Source organism: Centrocercus urophasianus, unplaced genomic scaffold (genome assembly GCF_019232065.1).
Source record: "Centrocercus urophasianus isolate 14NV4802_14NV808 unplaced genomic scaffold, USGS_Curo_1.0 seq_24, whole genome shotgun sequence".
Lineage (NCBI taxonomy): Eukaryota > Metazoa > Chordata > Aves > Galliformes > Phasianidae > Centrocercus > Centrocercus urophasianus.
The window spans coordinates 13,971,166-13,990,030 of NW_024884800.1; the positions used below are offsets into that span (position 1 = coordinate 13,971,166).

Here is an 18,865-nt window from a genome sequence, read left to right on the forward strand (position 1 = left end):
GGGGGGCGGCGCGGCCACCCGCGGGCGGCTCTGAGGCGGACGGAGCGCGGCCGGCCCCGCGCCGAGCGGCGCCCCGGGGCCGGCCTGGCGCTGCCCCCTGCGGGCCGGGCATGGGCGGGCGCTGAGCGGGCGGCATGGAGGCCATCTGGCTCTACCAGTTCCGCCTCATCGTCATCGGCGACTCCACCGTGGGCAAGTCCTGCCTCATCCGCCGCTTCACTGAAGGCCGCTTCGCACAGATCTCCGATCCCACGGTGGGCGTGGATTTCTTCTCCAGGCTGGTGGAGATCGAGCCGGGCAAGAGGATCAAGCTGCAGATCTGGGACACGGCCGGGCAGGAGCGGTTCCGGTAGGGCTGCGGGCGGCACGAAGGAGGGCCGCCAAGCCGTTTATTTACGCCCTTCGTTTCTGCCGGGCGAAAGCCGGGGCGCGGCCCGGCGGGCCGAGGGATGCGGGGCTCCGGCCGCGTGCGGGGCGGTGCGGGGCGCGGGTCTGCAGCTGCGGATCCCGCCGTCTGCAGGGCAGGGCGGTGCGGGGATGAGGTTTGGGGTTGAGGTTGTGAGAGCGGCCCCGAACCCCGGCTAATCGCGTGGGCGCGCTTCTGTTTTTCGCCCATCTTTGACCCGCTTTCCTCCCGCTCCCTCCGGAAGCGTTTTCCTTTCTCTGCGTCTCCGCACAGCATCGCGGAGCCGCGCTGCCGTAACGCTTCCATTCACACGTCGATGAACGCTGCCCGCTCCTGCCCCCCCGCCTCCCATCCCGACCCCCAGGGCCGCGCTCGGTCCTTGCACACGGACAGGCTTTTTGCCGAGGCCGGGAGTCGCTGCTTTATTCCGCTGGCTGAGAGGAGGCACCGGAGAGCTCGGTTGCGTCAGATTCCGAAACACGGCCGTGTGTGATCCCGCGCCAGTGCCCTGCTGTGAGGAGGGGAAGCTGTTGGACGCCTCTGGTTTCCCATCTTGGAAAATGGAGGGAAGTCTGGGGCCCCCGGGGCTGCTTGCTCTTCTTGCTGATGCCTGAACCTGCATGTAGACGTGGTGACAGGCGACCTTCAGCACAAGGGCAGCAGCGCTCAGCACCAGCAGTGCGAGGGGCAGGAGGGTCGCTGGCATAGGAACACATCCTGCCGCTTGGAAGTGCCCTTGCCTAAGTACTGACTTAAATTCCCAAAAGAGGAAGGTAGAGGGAAGCAAGCAAGCACAGCTACCTTTATGGTATACTGTCTGCTGTGACGAAAGTCTGTTTTGCATTTGTCCCTATTAAATCCCAGTTAACCCTGTCATGCGTTGTGCTCCATGAAGCTGGCAGCTCCTAGGCTTCCCCTTCTTGGTAAAAGGCAAAACACTGCTGACACTGGGGTAAGCTGAAGTTGTGAGTGCAGGCAAGAAGCGTAGCACTGCATGTGCTCTCCAGAACTGTTACACTTGTTTGTCACAGTGCAAGGAATTTCTTAACAAGGAAATTCTTAGGAAAGAACTCCGGTATTTCATGGAGTTCTCAATTTTGAGCATTTGCAGCTGCTCTGCAGTAAGTTGACAGCTGTCCCATGTGGAGGAAAGCACTGCCATTGCCTTGATACACCGTGGTGGTATCTGCTGGTCTGCATCTCTGCTGCAGTTTTGCTCTTCCTGACTGTTGTGAGTTCTCTCACTCTCCATCAATGAGAATCTATTCCTGTGCAGTCAGGGCTTAAGCTACAGTTAAGCACGTGCCTCTGTTTTGTCATCTCGGCCACAAAATGGTGCTCTTTGGGTCAGTGTTGAGGCTGTTTTGGAGTTGTAGAACAGCAGGGTTCCGTTCTTCCTGGATCCAGCAGGTTGTGCCCTTCTCAGGTTGCTCAAATACTCCAGTTTCTTGCCTGAAACATGACGTCGTGTAATGCTAACAAAAGCAAAAGCATGTGCAGCCCTCCCTGGCTGGAAATGCGTACCAGCACCTACAGAAGAGCTGTTCCCTTCCAGTGAGAGGGAAGGGCTGGGGTGGGCGGTGAGGACCCCAGGTAGAGGCAGGGAGAGGGAGAGGTCTTGCACAGAGGCGGTGCCTTTGTTTAAAACTTGGTCAGAGTGGCTGTGAGTCACAGCACTGCTCTGCTGCGGTGACGGGAGGGGCGGGAAGGGGTGGGCAGGGGTCCCGTGGGGAGCTGGGCAGCGAGGCGCAGAGTGAAGGCAGCGTCGCGTGCTTCCTGCGGAGCGGTAAGGAGATGTCTGTGGAAAGGCACCCAGACCTTCACCTCGTTTTGCCTCAGCGCAGCGCTCTGCTCAGATCCCGTCATGTCTCTCAGAAGTACCTGAGGCACCGCTGATGCTGGCAGGAGCAGCCAGGGCTGGTGTGCTGGCACACAGGAGAAGCAGAAGTGCCTGTGACAGCATGGGGGTGAATTCAGAGTGCCAGTGTCTGTCTGCAGCTGGCCAGAGAGCAAACGGCAGAGCTGATTCCCTTGTTTCCAAATGTGCAGAGCTGTTCTTGTCCCTGGGCCAGATAACTGGAGAGCAAAAGTTAGCCAAGTCAACTCTTTTTTTTTTCCTTCCTTCCTTCCTTCCATTTTTTTTTTCCTTTTTTTTTTTCGGTTCTGGCTTTCTTCAGTTGAATTTTCACCTATCATTGCATGACTTTTGGTAAAGCAAATCTTGAAAATGCCGCTGAATCATTTCTGGGGGTAGCTCTGCAGGATAAGCACACTGCAGGGCAGAATAGCTTCTAACAACAGACTTGCATGGTGGAGGAAGAGTTGTCCCAAGGTAGAAGTAGCGGTGCTTACATTTTCCCAGAAGAAGAAGTTCAGGTCCCTGTCTAAGTTCCTCCAGGGACTGAAATCGATGAGTGCTTCTGGATTTAGAATAATCTGTGACTTTGCAGAAACAGTACAGTTGTACAGCTTCTTGTTTTTTCTATATGTAGTAGCTGTTGGACTGTAGCTCTGCTCAGCTTCGTGTTCTCTGTAGATCTTTGTTGGCTGATTCCATGTGCTGCTTCAGGCTGCCTCAGACCGTGGAGAATGCTTTCCATTTCTCAGCCTGAGGGTCTGCAGGACCTTTTGGGGTCTTTTTAGGGGCACAGCTCCACCTTCTGCCTTCTGACCTGTGGCCTCTCTCTTTGCCTTTTATGTATCTGCCAGGAGGTGTTTGGCTCTGAGTAAATCCTTTAAGCTGTTACAATGCTTCTAAACCAGTGGGGCAACCAAACCATGCAGAGTACTGACTTGGTGTGGTGGGGGCTCGTTAGGCCAATGGCAGAGAATATGGAAATGTGTGATAGAGAAACCAGAAATAGTGGTGGAGTTATGGCAAATCCATGAGGCAGTTACCCAGGGCTGAAGTTTTAAGCCAAGATTAGTTGTCTTTGTGACTGACAAGATGTGCAGAGCACAAGTCAAAGCTGTGAGATGTGACTGAGTGGCATTCTCTGTCCTGTATTCTGCGGGATAGACGGGGTAGCAGAAATGCTGCCTTTTAGAGCAGAGGCTTAGGTACAGAAGTGCCACATTGCAATTAAGAAAAAAGAATCAAAAGAAACAAGGAGGAAGAAAAAGAAGTGAAACCTGTTCTGCCCTTCTTCCCAAATAGCAGTGACTTACATGTCTGGATCATTTTCTTCCAGGTCCATCACCAGAGCCTACTACAGGAACTCGGTTGGTGGACTCCTCCTCTTTGACATTACAAACCGCAGGTCCTTCCAGAACGTCCACGAGTGGCTAGAAGAGACCAAGGTGCACGTCCAGCCCTACCAGATCGTCTTTGTTTTGGTGGGTCACAAGTGTGACCTTGACACACAGCGGCAAGTCACCAGGCACGAGGCCGAGAAACTGGCTGCTGCATATGGTATGAAGTACATTGAGACCTCTGCTCGGGATGCCATTAACGTGGAGAAGGCCTTCACTGATCTGACTCGAGATATATACGAGCTTGTTAAAAGGGGGGAAATTTCGATCCAGGAGGGATGGGAAGGGGTAAAGAGTGGGTTTGTCCCAAACGTAGTGCACTCTTCAGAAGAAGTGGTGAAATCAGATAGGCGGTGCTTGTGCTGAGCTCTTCTAGTGAGAGAAGTGGTGATGAACTCTACTAACCAAACGTACTTTACTAAGTGAACTCAGTGTGCCAGAAGGGAGAGCAACGCTCCCGTTGTGAACAGCCTCCCACAGTCTTTTGGATACGAGAACAGACCCAGGGAATGAATGTTCTGTTCCATACAACTTTTCAGCACTGGGGGCTACAAACCTAACAGAGTGAGTGAGGGTGCATGTAGATTTTGTAATGAGACGGCAAGCAGAAGTGAGGGAGAGCAGAAGGGGGCAGAGCACACAATTAGATCTGAATGGGCCAGCATGTGCCACAGTGCTGTACGTGTCCTGTTTTAAGCATATCTGTAGTGCCATGCTGGGTGCTGGAGCCATGGTATGGATAGTGCTGTAGTATGAGAAGCAGCAGAGAGAAAGATGACATCTTAGTTTGCATCAGCTGCTTATTAGCAGGAAGGTGTAAAGGCAGCAAGGGTACCATTCCTTCCTAAGGCCAGTGGCATAGGGAAAGTTTACTGATGTGGTATGCATACTTCTGAATTTTTTTCTTACATTCTTGAACCTAGTTCAATAGTAGAGTACTCTGTGGCATTTAAAGAGGAGAACAGTAGTTATTTGATTGGTAATTACAATTCAAATGATTTCCCCTAGTGTTTTTCATGCTGTAAACTGGGATTCTAAGTAGCAATGCCTGCTGCATTAGTAATTATTCAGTACATTTTTAAACTATTTACTGCCTCAATGTGTACCTCAGTGTACCCTCAGTTCAGGGCTTTCCTGAATAATTAAGTGATCAGGAGCACAAGGAGAAAAACTTGTGCTCATCTGCTGTATCTTGAGGCTGGAGTATGGCACCCAGGTGGGACACACCAACATTTGTCTGCTAACAGCACTGTGCTGATGTTTCGGGTGCCTTGGCAGCTGGGGCCACAAGGAAGAATGGAACGAAGTTGGGCAGGGCAGGGGAAACTTGAAAAGCTTAACTAAGGTGCATCCACGAGGTGAGATTTGCTTTTAAAGAAGTTGAATAGCATGGAAAGCAATGGCTTCCATCACTATCTGCTGTTAAAGTGTCATTTTCTTTCTTGGCATCTGTGGAAGAAGAGAACTAGAACTGAGGAGGAGGAGCACAGAACAGAAGTGTGTGAGCAGGAGGAAAAGGAAAGCCCAAGACAAGCTCAAGAGTAAAATTTGTTTTCCTCCTTGTTTTAATTTGACTGGAGATGATCCATATCAGGTTGGTCACTGCGGGTGGAAGCAGTTGTTATAAAGGCTGTATGTGGGTGGCCATTTTCTGGGCATGCTTTGTTTCCTCTAAGTTTCAACCAGCTTTACAATTGCAGCAGGGTAACCTGTAGCAAAGTTCAACCTATTTAAAACAAACAGAAACAATAGTGACCTTTTTACTTGAGTTTGCAAGCTTTACACAACAAACTAATGGGCAGGAGGGAGTAGGTAGAACTACAGGAAGCACCTGGTGTTTGATTTTTAGGCCTCGATGTAGAAAGAAGGTACTTGTTACAGCTTTTTTTAAGCTACCTCCATCTTGGACAGAGTGAGTCTTGAGTGCTGTTGAATTCAGACTGACTCCCCCAAGCCTCTTCGCATAGTTTGCAGTACTTGTGCTGGTCTGTACAAATGAAAGATTCCTGTGTATAAAAAAAGAACTCACCCTGAAGTTGGATTACATTTTCATTTGAGTACTCTTGGAACAATTTCAGTTCCTGAGCACTGCAGGGGAGGGCACTGGTAGCAAATTAGAGTGAAGGAGGGATGGCACTGGCCTAGCACCTGTTGTAAGCTGCCCGCTGCTGCACAACCCGGCCCCTCTGGGACAGGCTGTAGCTACACTGAGAACCCTGTGCTAATGCCCGCTGAGCTCCAGGCAGACTCAGTGCTGGTCAAGCTGAGTAACCTGAAGGTTCAAAAAAGAAATCTCTTAAAAAATCTCTTTCTAGGTAAGTGAAGCTGGAGAAGATTGATGCAGAGCACCACAGGAGCTGGGCTACCATGGGCTCTCTACCTTCAGCTTCTGCTGACGCCAGTGGGGAGCACAAGGTTTGCTCAGACCGGGACTGCTAGTCCTGTTCTCACAAAGACGAGGGCAAACAGGTATGAAAGGGTCAGTTTTCTTTTTCTTTCTTTCTTTCAAGGCCTGGCTATTCACAGGTGTGGCTCAGGTCGCCTTGCTGACTAGCGGCTGTCCTAAGGGCAGAGCTTGAGTGCTCCATTAAAGGCAGGTGAAACTTTAGAAAAGATCAGAGTTTTAGCAAGAGTAAAACCCGTGAGCCTCTGTGCAGGAAAAGCTCAGTTTTCACAAGACAGCTGCTGGTTTATTTGATGGCTTTGGACATTCCGCTTCTCTCTCTCTCAGTCTTTCTGCTCCCAGAGGGAAATTCCAGGAAACCTAAATAAGCACGTATATTCAGGCCTTCAGAGTAAGTACTTGATTTACAAACACGTGTCATAATGCTGAGGAGAAACAGTACAGAAGAAAATGTATGCAGTCTTAACTACTTAGAGGTAATAAACGGTTATATTAAATGATAGATAAATCGTTATATACATCTTTTTCTAACTCCTTGCATTTTTTAGGCAGCTTATTAAAATATAGGAAATGTAGATTCCTCTGTACAAAATTTGGAATGTTTTTTCTAAGATGAAGAACTTATAGGATATGCTAAGCATTCTTTTCTAACAACTGGTTTTAACGCTTTGACTTCTGGTGCAAGAGGGATTTAGAGAAATCAAAGGTCACAACCTTCCACAGGATAAAGGTCAGGAGCTCTTTTACTCTAGGTCAAAAAGAGAAACAAGAAAAGCTAACTTAAAACAATCTGCATGTTAGATTCAAATTGCTCTGAACCTCCAGAATAAAAAACATACTATACACTTTCCTCGCTTTCTGTTATGCACTGTAATGAAATGTGAAAATAATGCTGTATTTAGCTGTCTGTATGTGACTGGAAATATGCTTGTACTTAGCAAAATGGTTACCATGTGATACTGTGAAATTTAAAACTTGTAAAGAGACTGTTGGTTTTTTTCCTTCTCCCCTCCCTGTTCCTTATCAGTAAGCTATCTCATACCTGTACCGCTTCTGTACAGCAGCCCTAACTGGAAATCTGGTACGGACCAGCTCAACAATAAACAGGATCTTTGCAATGGCACCTGCTGTACATCTTTCTGTAACGGCCACCGGGTCACATCTGCAAAACCAGCAGGCTGGGTGCTGAGAAAAGCAGAGCAGCTGCAGAAATATCAGCCTGCTCCTTGCAGCAGTAGCCAGAGGAGCCATAGCTGCTCCTGGAGCCTGGCAGGCGGCATTGGGCACACTGCAGAAACTGCTCCAGCTCCTGTGTAAGACCTTAATCCAAGCAACAAAAATGTGTCAGTAAACAACAGGGCAATACTGGATGAAGATCAGTCATACGGAAGCCAGAGTTGTCTATGAAGTTTTTAGCTTTGTGCTAAGCAAACCACAAAACCCTCCATTGAAAACCAAGGGTTGTGTGTTATTCCAAGGCCAGCTCTCGCCCTACCAACCTGATACATTTTGATCCTGCTGAGTGCTTGCAGTCCTAATGCTGCCTCCCCCCTCACACTAACACCCAGCATTAGGTCATTGGAAGCTGCGCCCAGTAGGGTTTTTTGATAGTGCATAAATGCTTAACTCATGATTTCATTGTGCACAACAAAGAGAAGCAATTGCTGCCTTAGGACCAGCTAGAAAAGCAGTGGTGTGGGGAAGTGCTTTAGCCTGCTGGGATCTCATTAATCCATACAGAAGATAAAATTGCAAGGGAAATCAAGACGTTTGCAGCTGCCTTTCTTGTCATTCCTGATGCTCTCAAAAAGGGAGAGAAGCACAGCTTCAACCAAGCATAGCAAGGGGTAGAGATACATGCTAATAGATAATGCATTGGTTTAAAGTTCTCTCCTAGCCAAAGACACTAGAAAAAAACCAGCACCTCCCTGCAGATAAAGGTGTGAATGAGCCCAGCCCAGGTCTGTATTGTGAGCACAGCTAAGGACTTACCTCTTTCATTCCCATCCCTACAGCTCTTGCTGATTTTCAGCCACAGTGTTGTCAAATCAATTGCTTCTGTTCCCAGATTCAGGTGTGGTGACTCAGAGCCCCATTTCACTCACACCAGTATCCAGCTTTCCACAGCTTCAACTTCTCGCTCCCCTGCCCCCAGTGACAAGATGGAAACATAGAACATCATACCTCAAATTCATGACTCCTACAAAGAAAGATGCACAAAAACTGGTGTTTGCCACAACTGTTTAGTTTTACTATTTTAATATAATGAAATAAAAGTACAAAAACTTTACAGGTATGTTGTTTCTTACATGAAGTTCCAACAGTGAACATTTGCATTTATTTTGCAGCAAAACCTGTACTCTTAATGTGCATATTAGCCACTGACATCAGCACTGAGCATTTCATTTTAGACAGAAATTGCAGAGGTAAAAGGCAACAATCTCGCAAGGCTTCGTAAGAACCAAAAAAATATTCCACCTGTTAACACCAGAAGCCAGACTGCAGTCAACCATCCTCATCTAATACAGGTTTCACCACCTGGGAGGCTGAGTGTGAAAACATTTGAACGACATCTTGTCTAAGGGATTGCAAGTAGGGTTTTTTTTCATTTACAGGCTGCCAGCATTTTGGTGTCCTTGTTCAATACGTTTGCAAAAGTAAGCCATGTGTGCACGTGTGTGGAAAAAGAACAGGGTGAGAGCACCTGCAGGCTTGACAGAGCTTGTGCTGTTTACTCCATTTAGCATTCTTTTCTGAAGACAAGTCACAAAGTGTTGCATGTAAAGTGCTGAGAGTTCGGCAACAGGCAGTCAACTAACAGAATCATTAAAATCAAGTTTATCCAAAGTGGAATGCTTGTGTATTGGTGCTGCCAAAGAAGTAACTGACTGAGACAAAATCCAGGGCTTCGCTGTTTGTCCTTTTTCCTAGGACATGACAGCTGTGTGTCTTCCCAGCCCACGCTGACTTTACCTTCGTCAGCTGCACACAGAAATGAAAAGTAAACCCTGCATGACCTTAACCTGCCATCATGCTGTCAGTTTCATACATGCACCCTCACCTTTTCAGACAAACATTCAGGCAGAAATTTACTTATAGCAGACTGGTCTGATCCAAATATTACGTGGTATCTTCTCAAACAATCTATACTTTCATGAAGCATGCATGAAACCAAATTTTGAGTTCACAAATAAATAAAATGCCGCTCACCATTAGTTTTTATATATTTTACCATTTACTGCACTGCTTAAAGTAACTCAGTCCCTTAAGAATGAATTTCAGGGGTATTTAAATAAAAAATATTTTGAAATTGAAACCACATTTAAAACTGGCAAAACTATGCTTTGTTTTTGGAAGGGTCTTCCTTGTTTCTTCTCTTTACATCCCAATTATAAACTCTAGCCATATCTGAGGGTATGAAATTAAGGAAACAGAAGTGTTCAGTGGAAGAGAAAAGGGGAAAAGCTGGATATCCTGTTGATCATACATACTTCATTTAACTTGCAGCAGACTACAGAAACCTTTTAATGAAAGAGTTGATGTGCTGCAAAGCCTTAACTTACAGGCGTATCAGTAACTAAGAAAGTAGGAAGAGTTGTTTCACTTTGAAACACAAGCAGGTACCTGTACATTACCTCCCACATCACTCCTGCACATTAAAAGGATACTGACTTCTGTAGTGGTGAACTGATCCCTAAGAAAATCCAGGTCTTCCTCTAGAGAATCAAGGTTTCTCGTGGCTGTTGACAGGTTCTTCTCTAGCAGAGCCTGAGCTTCATCAATATCATATTCAAGCATCACGTTGGCCTGCACAACAAAAAGATTCATACAAGCTTTTACACTTGCACTGTAAGGAATAAGACTGTTTATGGCTCATCACATTAACACTGATGAGCCTAGGCAAGGTTCGGGGCAAGCAATGTCAGAAGCCACTTGAGGCTCCACCACTTCAGTAACAGAGTAATAAATCCCCCCAGTGACTTGGAAAGAAGTTTTCCTCCTCTTCCTGAGCAATAGGGGATTTCTGTGTATTGCATTCAATCTTTTATGCGCCAGTATCTCATCTCCACCACATCTGAAAAGCAAGACACTCCTCATTCCTTCACAGCATCTCCAGTCACACAGCTCTACAAACAATTCTTGCTGCATTCAAGATTCACCTCAGGATCTGTGCAGAATACAAACAGCTGGTGGCACTGCTTACTAACAAAAAGTATTACAAGACACAACGTACATGAAAGTCCAATCTGGCATCAGGGTGGTTTTTAATCAGTACATTTCAGCAAGGAAGCCACCATGTAAAAAAGAATAGAACCAAATGAAGATGCACCCATGTAGCTTTGTTCCATCCAAGAATTGTGTACTGAACAGAGCCACATAAATCTTAATCAGACAGGATTGCAGGGAACACTATGCAAGAACTATATATGCAGCGCTTTCCTCTTTTTTGGTTGTTTTTTAAATAACTGCAAGATGGTTTCTGCAACAGTACTGATATGCACAGCCCAGCACAGAGACTGTAAGCAACATGATGGATGAAGAGCTAAAGGCCCAAGAAACCCTAAGTACAACTAACAAATCATTTGTGGTGCTTCACAACAGCTTTTCTGTATGAACCAAGATGAACTTCCTTTGACAATCCGATAGAAGAAACCTGGTAGACCTGGTTGACCTGGAAGTCAATGGTTGTGAATCCTGAAGGAAGTAACCTGAAAGCAAAATGAAGCAGACAGAAATCTTCTGTTTTTACAACAGAAAAGACTTTGGTGAAGCTGTGAAGAACTGCCAGACCAGCCAGGATGCAACGCATACCAACAACGCTGCTGCTCTAAGCGGGCTGTTGTGTTTGGCAGCCAGTGTGTGAGAACACCAGGGATTTACAGGTCTCAAAATAAACATTAGCAGGTTATCTCCACAGATAACGGGGCCTCTGCTCCTGAATATCCCAGCTTTATATTACTTTGGTACTTAGAAACTGACTCAAGCTCTGATCCCACCAATCTAGCACAAATTCCACTCTAAAAGCTGGCAGGTACCTCTGAGGAACCCAAATCCCACCCTTCCCCAGAAAGTTGCATGGAAGCAAGCTAAATACAAATAACAAGGAGAAGACTGGAAGTTAGTTCTCAAGCTAAGTAGTTTTGTTGGGCATATTCATTCCGATGCCAAGCAAGGTTGCCTGGTAATGTGAAGCACAGTGTGACAGGGAAACATTCACAAATACACTTTTTTGATAAAACAGTTCAGCAAGATTACAGTTCTCTGCCATTTTACTATGTTCAGGCACTAAGGAGAATTAAAAACAAAACCATGAAAACTCCACGAGCATGTTGGAATACTGCTATGTTTGCTGCACTGAAATGACACGGCTCTCCCTGCACACATGGAGCATTACACTTGTCCTAACCAGGACAGCTGAGCCAGCAGTGAACACCATCTGCTGGAAGATACAGTCACATAAACCATCTCAGAAAAGGTTCCATGTTACTTACCCCCAGCCACAAACAAACTTTGTCTGTAGGAGGAACTGATGCTTTGCAGTAGAGATTATCTGCCAATAAAAATCGGGTTTCCATTGGATTTGTGGATTCCTTAAGAGAAATGATAAAGCTTAACATTGGCATTTCACTGGAAACTCACAGAAGAGACAAAGTTTACAGTAAGGAGTGCACTTTTCTGCTTTTTTGCCATTGATACAGTATTAGCTTGGGTGAAACTGCATGTATGTTTACTTCAACACTGAAGTGCCAAGACGAAGGCATTCTTTAAAGTATTTAAAAGCAACGTGGAAATCTCTATAAGGACTAAAATCCAAGCTTAGCTGCAATCTACACGCTACCGAAGGGAAGCTTGCATTACAAACGTTACTGGTTTTGAACAAGCTTTCAGAGAGTGCTACATACCTTTAAAACAATTCTGTTATTTATAAAGGCATATTAAGTGTGCTCTCCAAAACATTTCTCGCAATGTGTTCTGTTAGGGTGGAAAGGCAGTTAGCTTTTCTCATACTCATTAGATATTCAAAATAGTTTACCTTTTTCTTCTGCATGTGTTTTAAAATTTCTAATGTCTGTTTAATTTCGGGAATCTGACCTTTTAGCCTGTGAATTAACAACAGTCATCATTTATTATTTTACAGAGACACAAAGTTTCCTAACAAGTGACGAGCTCTATTACACAATTCAACCTCTTTTAAAACTTGATGCCCTGAACAAACAGCTTTCTGAGCTTACAAATGCACGTTTAAAAGATGAAGGCAGGTACAGGCACCTCGTGCACGGCTTCCCCAGCCCCTCAGCACGGGCTCAGCAGTCCCACAGCGAGCAGAGCACGCAGCTTTCCAGCTGTGACACACACTAACAACAAGGTGCACCTGCTGGGCACGTTTTGGTGAATTTCTGGTCCCCACGGGGCAGAGGGAAACATCTGCAAAAATGCAGATAAAGACCATAGCACTCAAAACAAGTGCAGGGCTTTTGACCTTAGAGGCTCCTGACCAGATCAGCAGTACTGTCATTTCTTGTTGGGCATGATTCTCAGGAAGAAAAGGAAAGCTGTTTCTTTGTCCTGAAAGTACTGCCAATATCAGCTCTCCTAAAACCAACTTTGTACTTCTTGGGATATTGAAATTAACACAACTTTAATTAAAAAAAAATTGAACGGTGCCAAACATTTCCCAGTTCTGCACAAACATAACTTACCTTCGTTTCTTCTGAGCAAGATTAAGTTCCAAAAACTTGTACTTCTGGTACTGCTCATCCAACTTCTTCAGAACTACATCTGCTGTCTCGTTTCCGGGCTGTTTCATAAAAGAATCCACGTCTTCCTTGAAGGGGAGAAAAAACCCTCAGCGTTACAAGAGCTTTACAGAAATGCTCAGTATCGTCAAGCAGAGAGCTGCATCAAAGACAAAAGGAGTATTTCACAGCTGTATTTACTGGTGCCTTCTTAGCAGCAGCATCAGCCCTGCCGATGCTGAATGACATCCAACAGGAGCAGCCCTCAAACCAGGGCTAACTTTCAGTTCCCCGTGTGCAAAGTGGGGATGGCACTTCTCTGGTTTCTCGGATTAGAGCTGCCTAGGATAAGAGCGACAAAGCAAAAGGGTCAGGCTGAGCCTGAGCCAAGCTACGTGATGGCAGAGAGAGGCCAAGGGGAGAAAGCTGTGCTAACAGCTCAGTGCAGCTTTGTGCTAGTAACATGTCTTCGGAGGAGCCTCCTGCAGGCAGCAGAGCCAAGGGAAGCCCTGCAGGACAAAACAAGCCAGGCCCAGGGAGCAGCACCTCGGATGGCAGCTGGAGCAGCAGGACGCTGACCTCTGCCAGGCCCAGGAAGCAGCTCAGCTGCCTCAACCCACAATGCAGCCTCCTGAAAGGCGTGTGGGCCAAGGGATGGGCTGCAGCTTCTGACCCGACAGCAGCTACCAGTGCGCAATGGCCTGAGGAGCACCTCCAGTTACTGAGCCAGCAGCACAGCAAGAGACACAGCTGCCTCCTAGAACCATAGAATTGCTCAGGTTGGAAAAGACCTTCAAGATCATCGAGTCCAACCACATCCTCACCATGCTTCCCTAACTCCAACAACCCACTGCTGAATCCTGTCCCTGAGCACCACATCCAAACAGTTTTTAAACACATCCAGGGATGTCAACCACCACTCAACCACCTCCCTGGGGAGCCTATTCCAGTATTTAATGACCTACAAAGAAGTTTTTCCTGATATCCAATCTAAACCTCTCCTGGCACAACTTGAGGCCGTTTCCCCTCGTCCTGTCACCTGTCACCAGTGAGAAGAGACCAATCCCACTCTCACTGCAATCACCTTTCAGGTATAGGAAGCGAGCTATATGGTCTTCCCACAGCCTCCTCTTCCCCAGACCAAAAACAGCCCCAGATCCTTCAGTTTCTTCTCACAGAACACATCCTCCAGGCCCTTCACCAGCCTTGCTGCCCTTCTCTGGACCTGCTCCAGCACCTCCATGTCCTTTCTGTACTGAGGTGCCCCAAACTGAACACAGCACTGGAGGTGAGGCCTCACCAGTGCCGAGTGCAGGGCAGGATGACTTCCCTGGTGCTGCTCACCACAGCATTCCTGATCCAAGCCAGGATGCCATCGGCCTTCTTGGCCACCTGAGCACACTGCTGGCTCATCTTCAGCCCACTGCCCATCAGCACACCAAGGTCCCTTTCCATCAGGCAGCTTTCCAGCCACTCCTCCCCAATCCTGTAGGGTTGTCTGGCATTTGTTGTGACCAAAATGCAGGTGGTGACACTTGGCCCTACTGAAACTCGTACAGTTTATCTCGGCCCATCAATGCAGTCTATCCAGGTCCCTCTGCAGTGCCTTTCTACCCTCTGGCAGATCAACACTTCCTCCAAACTTGTCATCTGCAAACTTATTGAGAGTGCACTCAATCCTCTTATCAAGATCATTAATAAAGATGTTGAATAGGAGTGGCCCCAGTACTGAGCCCTGGGGGACGCTGCTTGTGACCGGTTGCCAACTGGATTTAACTCCATTGACTACAACTCTTTGGGCCCAGCCATGCAGCCAGTGTTGCAGCCAGCAGAGCATGTGCCCATCCAAACCGTGGGCAGCCAGCTTCTTCACCAAGGTGTTGTGGGGACAGTGTCAAAGGCTCTACTGAAGTCCAGGTAGACCACAAAACAGCCTTACCTTCATCCACTGAGTGGGTCACCTTGTCATAAAATGAAGTCAGGTTTGTCAGACAGCATCTACCATTCATGAACCCATGCTGACTGGGCCTGATGCCCTGGTTGACTTTTAATTGATCCATGATGGCTCCCGAGACTGTCCGTTCCATAACTTTCCCTGGCACCGAGGTGAGACTGATAGGTCTGTAGCTACCAGGATCATCTTTCTGGCTCTTTCTGAGGACGGGCATCACATTTGCCAGTCTCCAGTCCACGAGGACATCCCCAGTTAGCCAGGACTGTTGAAGGATGGTGGAGAGTGGCTTGGCAACCACATCCACCAACTCCCTCAGCACTCTGGGGTGCGATCCACCTCATGGACTTGTGAGTGCCCAGTTTTCAGAGCAGGTCCAAAACCATCTCATCATGGATCATGCAGGGCTTATTCTGTTCCCCACCCCTATCTTCCAGAGCAAGGGGCTGTGTGCCCAGGGAACAACTAGTCTTACTATTAAAGACTGAGGCAAAGAAGGCATTAAGTACCTCAGCCTTATCCTGGCCCTTGCTCACTGTTTGCCTCTGCATCCAACAAAGAATGGAGATTCTCCCTAGCCCTCCTCTTACTGCCGATATATTAATAGAAATATTTATTGTTGTCTTTCACCTTAGTGACCAAGTTCAGTTCTAGCTGGGCTTTGGCCTTTCTAATTTTCTCCCTGCACAGTGCTCCTGACAGAGCGTGCAGCAAAGTGCAGGCTGAAAAGACGAAGACAAGACCGAGCATTGCGAAAACCAGACTGGAAATGCTCTGACACAAAACTCCCTCTTGTGGAAGCAGTTCTGCTTGTGTAGATCACTAGGGAACAAAAAGCAGCACTGAGTGTGTTGTTCAACTCCAGGGAAAGCCAAGTTAGCTACGTGCCACGCGGTGCTTGGGGAGCCATGAAAGACCACAGAGCAGCTTGGCCTTTATCCATGCCTATGAAGCGGTGTGTGCCAAAAAGGCACTGAAAAATTCCCTCCAAACCGAGGTGATTCATGAAACATTCTTCAAAAGTAACGCTGCCCAGGCAGCATAGGAGGAGGGGGAACAAGTGAGTCACAAGCAGGTCTTTACTGCAACAGCACAGTTTTGTCACTGAAGCCTATTTTCTCAAGAAAAAAACCCCAAACAAATCATTAATAAAACCCATACCCTCATAACTATTTTGCCACTTTGAGCAACAAGACAGAACTAAATGCTTCTTAACGCATGCTTCCTTTGGATAAAGTTAAGCGTCCCCTAATGTGTACATGCTCAAACCTCGCCACTGCAGAGACCATTCCGGATCTGATGTGAGCATCTCTCAAAGACAAGGACTGGGATGCCAGTTCGTAAGGCTGCAAAGAGGCACGGAGTGAAGGGCTGCAAAGCACCCAAGAAACGTGTGAAGCACACAGTATCGCAGAATAGCGCCGGGTGGAAGGGACTTCTGGACATCATCCAGTCCAAACCCCGCTACAGCAGGTTCCCTAGGGCAGGACGCACGGCAAGGAGGCCAAGAGGGTTGGGACACGGGCAGAGAAAGGCAGCACGCAGCCCGTCGGGCAGCTTGCTCCAGCAGCGGCTCTGCCGCCCTCCAGGGAAGGGAGCCGTGCAGCCCGACAGACGGCGGAGGAGCCGCACGCACCGACGCGCGTGGCTCCCCGGTCCTCAGACAGCTCGGCTCGGGGGCAAAAGCTGGCGAGACGAGACGAGCATAGAGCTTCTGGCCGGAGCGCGAAAGCACCCCGACCGCCACTTCGAGAAAGGGCGAAGGAGGCAGCGCCCCGAGCGGCGGCTCCGGGCACGAGGCCGCGGCCCCACACGGCACAGCGCTCGGGGTACCGAGCCGAGCAGCCCCCTCCAGACAGCGCTCGCGACCGCCGCCCGCCCGCGCTCCGCTCGGGGCCGCGCGGCCCAACCCGCCGTGCCGAGGAGGCGCAGCGCCCGCCGTCACGGAGCGGCCACCCGGCCGGGCGGCGCGGAGACCCGCATCCCACAAGGGCGGGCCCGGGGCCGAGCCGCGCCTCCCCCCGCGCTCCCCGGGGCGAGGGGACCGCCTCGCGGAGCCGAGTCCCGCCGTCGCCCGCGCCTCCGCCGCTCACCACGAAGACGGCCTCGGGGATGCCGAGCGGCCCCCGCTTGCCGCCCGCCGCCGCCTCGACGCAGCCCGGTCCGCTGCCGCTGGCCGCCGCCATCTTGGAGTACCGACGCCGCGCGCGCACGCGGCCCGCGACGAGACGCTGCAGGCGAACGTCAGCGCGTCAGCGCCGCCCTCGGAGCGACGGGAGGCGGGGCGCGGCGCCGGGCGCGAGCGCGGGGCGGCCGCCAGCCGAGAGCGTCGCCTGCTGGCGGAACGCCGCGAGCCACGAGTGCGGGAGGGGCCGAGCAGCGGCGGCGTTTCCGGCAGCGGCGGGCGCTCTGCGATCCGAGGGGCTCCGCCTGGCGGAGTGCGGGGCTGGACGCCGCTCGCTGGTCGGCGTGCGATTTCCAAGAATAAAAACCGCCAGCCGCCACCTCGTGTGGAGCTGTGCCGAACTGCGCCCCGCCGTGCCCGCACCCTGCCCGGGGCCGCCGTTTGCCCGGACCCCGCCCAGCCCCGAGGCCCGGGCTGCGCCTCACCCCGCGGGCAGACAGCAGAGGCCCAGGACAGACCCTCAAGTACCAGAAGGGAGAGGAGATGCATACTGGCTTGACGTGCATTTGCCATTTTATTGTTCAGCATTCTTCGGTCATCGTCTTTTCTTGGCCTGCCTTCCTGGAAGCAGAGTCCTGATGGAGCACCTGAACAGCCCTTTCATCTTTGCATCCCATGTGAAGTCTTCCGCTTCCCCAAAGCAGCAGCCGCTTCTGTAGCTTCTAAGGCAGTGCCTGGAGGCCACAGAGAGCACTGGGCCCTTCGCTGTCCTCCAGCTGTCCAGAGCAGCTCTGCAGGGGATTCCAGTCCCAGTCCAATCCTCTCTTTCAGGGTTCACTCTGAGGTTGCATGGAGCTTGCTTGTAGCTGCCTGCTGCACTCCTGTTGTCCTGGCTCAGGTCACCAGTGCCAGTCTTTCCCTTCTCCTTTGAGCTCGAGAAAGAGGGGAGAGGTCTTGGGAAAGAAAGAGGGATGAGAAGGAAAGGGTGAGAGGAAGCAGCAGCATGGGCTCTCAGGTGGATGGTGACTCCTCTACACCCAGATGAAAAGCAAGAGCCCCTGGAGCACTGTTCCCAGTGCCCACGACTTCCACAGGCAAGCACAGTCTTACAGCACCTGCACAGTCCCACTGGGGGCTGATCCACCTCCATCAGTTCCTCCTCTGGAGGTAGGCCCACCTCTATAGGGTTGATGTTGCTCTCCACACAGTCGACCTCCATGGGTTCAGGCTCTGGCCTGCTGCTGCTCTGGCAATGCCTCTTCAGGGGAAAAGGAATCACTCTCCTCCACCACAGTGCTCACCCCATACAGGGAGGAAAGTCACAAGCTGCTCCTTCTGACAGCAGAAGACTGGCCAGAAAGGTACAGGTCTCGCTGTGCAGAGGTTCTGGGCTGTGGGTCCCCATATTGATAGGGGTCCAGGAGGGAGGAGGCTCGTGAAATCCCATAGCTGCAGCATGGTGACCCTAAGAAAGTCCCATGATGACCAAAACAGACCATTGGGAGGGTGGAGGCCATAGGCCCAAGGTTCCCCTGGTACCACTACTAGAGTTCTGCTGCCCTGGTTCAAACCATTCTCTGTAATGTTTTCATACATGACTCCAATAAGGATACGAACTTTCTATCAAAAAGCAGCGTGCTCACACGATGCTGAACTGGGATGAGCATTGACTCCCTGGGATGGGGCAGCCCTGGCTCTATGTACCGGTCAGGGGAAAAGGGGCTGGAGAGCAGTGCTGCAGAAGGGATCACGGGGTCACGGTTGGTGGCACATTGAATCTGAGCAGGCTCTCAGATCCACCACATTTGGGCCCCCCCATGAGGATGACTTGTGTAAGGCACACCACCACATCCAATGCAAATGCAGAAAAGCAGGAAACTCAGGGGCTGTGAGGACCACAGAAACCCTCCTGCCTCAGAATGCTTTCAAGGAACAGCCTCTCTCACACACACACACACACACACACACACACACACACACACACACACAC

The 18,865-nt window shown here is 49.7% G+C and overlaps 2 protein-coding genes across 6 annotated transcripts; one reads left to right on the top strand and one right to left on the bottom strand.

Annotated features, from left to right (window-relative positions):
• Nucleotides 1-90: 90 nt before the first annotated feature.
• Nucleotides 91-7,185, top strand: RAB39B (RAB39B, member RAS oncogene family). Of its 4 annotated transcripts, none has more exons than XM_042824886.1 (3): nt 91-349; nt 3,598-3,818; nt 5,974-7,185. In XM_042824886.1, the coding sequence occupies exons 1-3, from the start codon at nt 135-137 to the stop codon at nt 5,979-5,981; spliced, it is 444 nt and encodes a 147-aa protein (XP_042680820.1). In that variant the 5' UTR covers nt 91-134; the 3' UTR covers nt 5,982-7,185. The 4 variants fall into 4 exon arrangements, 3 of the variants coding, with proteins under 3 accessions (XP_042680820.1, XP_042680818.1, XP_042680819.1); XR_006169991.1 differs by having other exon boundaries at nt 92-349; nt 3,598-5,252; XM_042824885.1 differs by having other exon boundaries at nt 93-349; nt 5,117-7,185.
• A 1,101-nt stretch (nt 7,186-8,286) lies between these two features.
• Nucleotides 8,287-16,936, bottom strand: VBP1 (VHL binding protein 1). Of its 2 annotated transcripts, none has more exons than XM_042824888.1 (6): nt 16,844-16,936; nt 12,764-12,888; nt 12,097-12,163; nt 11,555-11,653; nt 9,731-9,869; nt 8,287-9,470 (listed from the first exon to the last, which is right to left on the bottom strand). In XM_042824888.1, the coding sequence occupies exons 1-6, from the start codon at nt 16,934-16,936 to the stop codon at nt 9,400-9,402; spliced, it is 594 nt and encodes a 197-aa protein (XP_042680822.1). In that variant the 3' UTR covers nt 8,287-9,399. The 2 variants fall into 2 exon arrangements, with proteins under 2 accessions (XP_042680822.1, XP_042680823.1); XM_042824889.1 differs by having other exon boundaries at nt 12,764-12,884; nt 16,844-16,906.
• Nucleotides 16,937-18,865: the final 1,929 nt, after the last annotated feature.

Bases quoted from the DNA above. Each gene is read 5' to 3' on its own strand.
- RAB39B (XM_042824884.1), top strand. From the start codon at position 135: ATGGAGGCCATCTGGCTCTACCAGTTCCGCCTCATCGTCATCGGCGAC. The intron at 350-3,597 runs GTAGGGCTGCGG...ATTTTCTTCCAG, and splicing joins GCCGGGCAGGAGCGGTTCCG to GTCCATCACCAGAGCCTACT.
- VBP1 (XM_042824888.1), bottom strand. From the start codon at position 16,936: ATGGCGGCGGCCAGCGGCAGCGGACCGGGCTGCGTCGAGGCGGCGGCG. The intron at 12,889-16,843 runs GTGAGCGGCGGA...CTCCCCTTCAAG, and splicing joins TCCCCGAGGCCGTCTTCGTG to GAAGACGTGGATTCTTTTAT. The intron at 9,870-11,554 runs GTAAGTAACATG...TTTGTTGTGCAG, and splicing joins AAGTTTGTTTGTGGCTGGGG to GCCAACGTGATGCTTGAATA.